General features: G+C 49.3%; 1 protein-coding gene across 1 annotated transcript in view; it reads left to right on the top strand.

The window, feature by feature from the left end:
• Window positions 1-424, top strand: part of Dbi (diazepam binding inhibitor, acyl-CoA binding protein) — an 8,212-nt gene extending 7,788 nt beyond the window's left edge. Inside the window, exon 4 of the mRNA XM_031380751.1 lies at window positions 181-424. Coding sequence (XP_031236611.1) covers window positions 181-254 — 74 coding nt within the window. The 3' untranslated portion in view covers window positions 255-424. The remainder of the gene's footprint in view (window positions 1-180) is intronic.
• Window positions 425-5,274: the final 4,850 nt, after the last annotated feature.

The following is a 5,274-nucleotide window of genomic DNA, read 5'->3' as shown; positions in this document are numbered from 1 at the left end:
CGGCAGATACGCAGGCATCCATATCGCATCCACCCGGCAGATACGCAGGCATCCATATCGCATCCACCGTAAAATATGCACACACACGTTTTTAAAAAGCAAACAGTAGACACCCTGGCCAGCACGATGCCTTTCTCGCGTCCAGCCTCCCTGATGTGTACTCCTACCAATTCCTTCCAGGGACTTCCAAGGAAGATGCCATGAAGACCTACGTGGAAAAGGTAGAAGAGCTAAAGAAGAAATACGGGATATAAATGACCAGATCTGGTGGCCGGCCAGCCACACGTGTGACCTATGAGGACATAATGCCTTGGTTTTTTCTAATGTAGATGATACGGCTCTGATATATTAGGGCCAGAGTTAATCGCTCTCCTCCCTGTTTAGTTTTTACGTGAAATCAATTAAAAGTACATTTGTTACTCTGTGCCTGGATTACTCTGTTGTCTGGGTTCTCACACGTGTGTGTGTGTGGGGGGTGGGGGGGTGTTTAATTTTTATTACCTTTAAATGTATGTTATGTGTGTACAGGTGGGTGTGAGTGCACGTGCAGATCAGAGGAGAACTTGCCAGAGCAGGTTTTCTCCCCCTACCTTGTAGGTCCTAGGGTTCGAACTCAGGTTATCAGGCGTTTTTTACCACCGAGCCATCTCAGCAGCCCATCCTTAAGGTTCTTGAAATCCCTTCCCTTCCTCTAGTCTCTCATCTCTGCTTCCTCTCATGATGTGCTCTGGGGCTGGAGATGTAGCTTAGTTTGGTAGAGTGCTTGCCTAGCATACACAAACTCATGGGTTCAGTTCCCCAACACTGCATTAAAAAAAAAAGTCAGGCCTGTTGCTTGTACACAGTTGTGATCCCCAGCACCCAGGAGGTAAATTCAGGCCATCTCTTGGTGACAGAGCAAATTTAAGACTAGCCTGGAGCCGGGCGGTGGAAGTGTACGCCTTTAATCCCAGCACTTGGGAGGCAGAGGTAGGAGGATTTCTGAGTTCAAAGCCAGCCTGGTCTACAGAGTGAGTTCCAGGACAGCCAGGGCTACACAGAGAAACCCTGTCTCAAAAAACCAAAAAAAAAAAAAAAAAGACTAGCCTGGACTACACGAGACCCCACGCCATAAAAGTAAAAATAAACAAAGATGTGTTCTTCGAACGCCTCTGCCCTCTTTACCTGGGTGGAATGTGAGGGAGTGGTCACACTCATTCCGGTGTGTGCACAGCCATGGTGAGGGAGGGACTGGGTTATGGGAGTAGCCTGCCTTCCTCCTGCCTCCATCCACGCCAGATCAGCTGAGCTGCCTGGGACCTAAGCAGACAGATGCTATAAGAGCCCCATCTCGGGGACACCCTCAGGTTGTAAAGAAGGCAGGATTAACAGTGTTTGAGCCTTGTCTGAATCCAGAACAATAGAGCAAGAGTGGGAACACCCTTAGGAACAGAGTATGCCCTGGGCTGAGGTCTCCCAGGATGCCTTTCGAAGCTGAGCCACAGTGCGTCCATGGGTGACGATGTTGAGGCTGAGAGGAACTCGGGAGTACTCCAAGGGCAAGTAGCTCTCTCGCCTTTCCTCCCCAGAGCTCAGGTCCATGGCCACAGTTCAGCCTCACCCCCCAGAACAACAGTGAGGCCAGAGAGTAGCTCACCGGGGCTCTCTCGGCTGGTAAATAAACAGAGAAACAAAACAGCGTTTAAATGCCGCCCTTTTACCCTGGTTCCAAAGCCAAAGCCTGAGGAAGCAAGGGAAGGAGGTGAGCTGCTGCCTTCATGCTTGGGTCTGGCACCCTCAGTACCTCAGAACAGGAGAGAACCGGCTTAAATGTGTGTAGTTCTGTTCTAGGCAGGGGGAGCACAAGGAAGCGGACATGAAGGTGCCATCTGAGGACTGAAGAAATGGCACTGTCTATAAGGGCCTGAGATCAGTCCCCAGAGCGCTTAACAAGCTGGGTGTGTCAGCGTGCATTTATAATCCCAGCACCAGAGACACAGAAGCAGGCAGATCCCCGGGGCTCTCTAGGATCCAGCCTAACCTACCTGGTGAGTTTTAGGCCAGTGAGAGCCTGTCTTTTAAACAAGGTGGACAAGGGAGGTGGCTCAGCAGTTAAGAGCACTTGCCGTTCCTGCAGAGGACCTCGGATGGCTCATCAATGCCTCTAACTCCATTCTGTAGGGGATCCAACACACTCTTCAGGCTTCTGTGGTCACCAAGCGTGTATATGGTGCACAGACGACAGATAAAACACATATACACATAAAATAAATCTTTGTTTTTTTAAGGTGGACAGTGCCCGAGCAATGACATTGAAAGCTGTTCCCTGGCCTACATGCGCTCGCGCACAGCACATACACCATCTGAGTATGTGGGGCTTGCTTTAACATAGCAAGCAGCCAAGACTACAAGTCCACCCACACACCCAGAGGTTCTGACAGGGTGGTGTGTGAGGAAGTCTGTCTTCCCCGGTTGTTAATGTAATGGTATGGTGGAGGCAGGGCCCCTACTATCTTGTTCTGCCCTACCCAGCTCATTCCAGCGAGGCTGCCCAGACCACTCAACCATTCGTTTGCTCTGTGATTGGCTACTCCAAAAGTAAATCGGTTTGAAACACTCCCAGAAGGCGGGTGCACCAAAAGAGTCAGGCAGGGTGATGTATACGTGGGGTCCCAGTTGCCTTGGAGGCTGACGACATAGGAGGGTCACATTAGAGATCAACCTGGGCAAGACCCTGTCTGTAGAAGGCACGGCACGGGGGTCTTGTGCTCATGGGGCAGCCTGGTTATACAGCTAGCACAGAGCTCACCAAGCTGTTAAGTCACTTGAGCTCCGGGCCTTATCAGTGGAAAACAGATTACATATCTCCCTTGGAAGACATAATCCTGTGTATTTTAACAATCCGGCCTCATTGGCTGCCCTAGACCCTTATCTTGAGCCTGTTTATCTCACCCAGTCTGTACTGCTATCCTGGAGATCTTGTCCTGAGCGTGGGTTATCTGGAGCCCGTTTCCTTAATCTTTATGAAAGATTAACCTACCTTTACTTTAAAAAAAAAAAAAAAGATTTGTTTATTTATTATATGTAAGTATACTGTAGCTGTCTTCAGACACTCCAGAAGAGGGCATCAGATCTTGTTACAGATGGTTGTGAGCCACCGTGTGGTTGCTGGGATTTGAAGTCAGGACTTTCGGAAGAGCCGTCAGTGCTCTTAACCGCTGAGCCATCCCCTCCAGCCCCCAAGATTAGCCTGTCATTATGGAAGATGTCACTTGTATCTTAAAAGTGTTGTGATGTAGTCGTGTCTCAAGCTTTGAGGACATGAGACTGAGTTAATTATCACCAGGAAACATTTTTCCAAATTGTGCTATGCCTAAATACGCCTGAAAATAAACGACCTGGAATTAGACTCTTGAGGTTTGAACCAACACTGACTACGGAGTCCTGTTGAACCAAAATTCCTTCTAACCTCTCTCGGATGGACACCACTGGCCGTGACATTTGCACAGACACCTCCCCCTTAGTACTCCATCTCAGAAAAAAAAAATCCACAACAAAACATGCTGAGGGTACATCTTGACAGTGATGGTAAATTTAGCATGGAGAGATGGGGAAGGCATCCAGGAAATTACAGGGGAAATACCCCTAAGTAAAGTTCAAAATGTCCCTCCCCATCCAGACGTGGCTCAACTCAGCAAGCTCCCCTGGAGGGTGGCAGCGAACCTTCATAAGACTGAGAGAGGTGCAGGGCAGCACTGGCGCACGCCTTTAATCCTAGCACTTGGGAGGCAGAGGCAGGGGGATTTCTGAGTTCGAGGCCGGCCTGGTCTACAGAGTGAGTTCCAGGACTGCCAGGGCTACACAGAGAAACCCTGTCTCAAAAAACAAACAAACAAACAAACAAAAAGACTGAGAGAGGCTTCCAGCATGGAGCTGGCACGATAAACATTCCCTTATGGAGATCTTGTCTCCCAACGCTTTAGCTCCAATCGCTGGCAGCCTCCAAGCTCTATAGTTGTGGGAACCCAGGAGGCCTTCCATCCGGAGCTAATGGTCACTCAGTTGGTCACTCAGCTGCATGACTGCATAAGGAACACCCCACAGCCTTCTGGCTTGCTTGTGGCTCAAGAGGCAAATGGGCCTGCAGGGCACCCTGTCCTCACCTTTCCTGGTAAGGAAGCCTTCAGGCTTGACTCTCTGGCTCCAAGACAGCCTTCTGACCGCGTGACAATGCTTCTCTCTGGTGTGGGAAGGGACCGTTCTGTGCAAGTGAGAAGTCAGTGGCTTTAGGCTACCACTTTGGTGGCCTCGGTCAGTGGCCTTTGTTTACAGAGCATTTGACAGGGCTTTCATTCATGGTTTTATTTCTGGTATTGCAGACCACCCCACAGTCCTTTGGTATGGAACACATGGCAGGATGCTGCACAAATGTCTGAGGACACTGTACATACACTATATTCTTCCCTCTATATACATACCTGTGGTTTAATTTATATACACCAAAATTAACAATAACAAAGTAGGAAGATATAATCGTATTCTAGTTAGCTAAAAATTGTGCCAGGATTAAAGGCATGTGTCACCACCGCCCGGCAAATTGTAAGCTTCTTACATGTGAAGTTTTCCACCCCAACCCTATCCAGAGGGTAGAGGTAGTCCTGGTCTATCTCTTCCTTCTATTTTGAGACAGGGTATCTCTGGAAATCTCGAATTTACCTTGTCCCACTAAACTGGCTGGCGACCACCAGCTATCCCTCCACTCTGCATCTCTACTGAAGGAGGCGGGGGACGACAAGAATGACAACTTCTTGTACTCCTTTGAAAGGCATGGGATTCACTCTGGAGAACACGCTTGTAAAAGCGATGCCCCACCCCCTCCTGTGAGGGTGCAGGTAAGCACTTTTTTTTTTTTTAAAACTTGCTTTTTAAGGTGATGCCCAAGCTGAGTGAGGCTAGTCAGCTACCTGCCTACACCACCTCAACACACACACACACACACACACACACACCTGAGAGCAGTCCTACTGGTTCCTCGGGAACATGTACCTGGTGTTCTGAGATAGCAGCAGCACCTTCCCCTCGGGGGCTCTTCTGGGCTTCCACAGTGACTTAGGTCCTGGCCTGGTGCCACAGTGTTCCGACTCACCCTGGCAGATCTCCAGAACAAGCAAATGTGGGTTGTTCGAACATGTCCTCTCTACACCAAAGTGCTTCCATGGCCCAGAAGTCTGGGGACAAGCATCTCAAAGAAACACAGAAATTGTCACTGAACAGCAAGTCAGGGATCTTTAGCTC

The sequence above is a fragment of the Mastomys coucha genome, unplaced genomic scaffold (assembly GCF_008632895.1).
Source record: "Mastomys coucha isolate ucsf_1 unplaced genomic scaffold, UCSF_Mcou_1 pScaffold1, whole genome shotgun sequence".
Taxonomy (NCBI): domain Eukaryota; kingdom Metazoa; phylum Chordata; class Mammalia; order Rodentia; family Muridae; genus Mastomys; species Mastomys coucha.
This window is presented reverse-complemented; position numbering and strand designations above follow the sequence as displayed.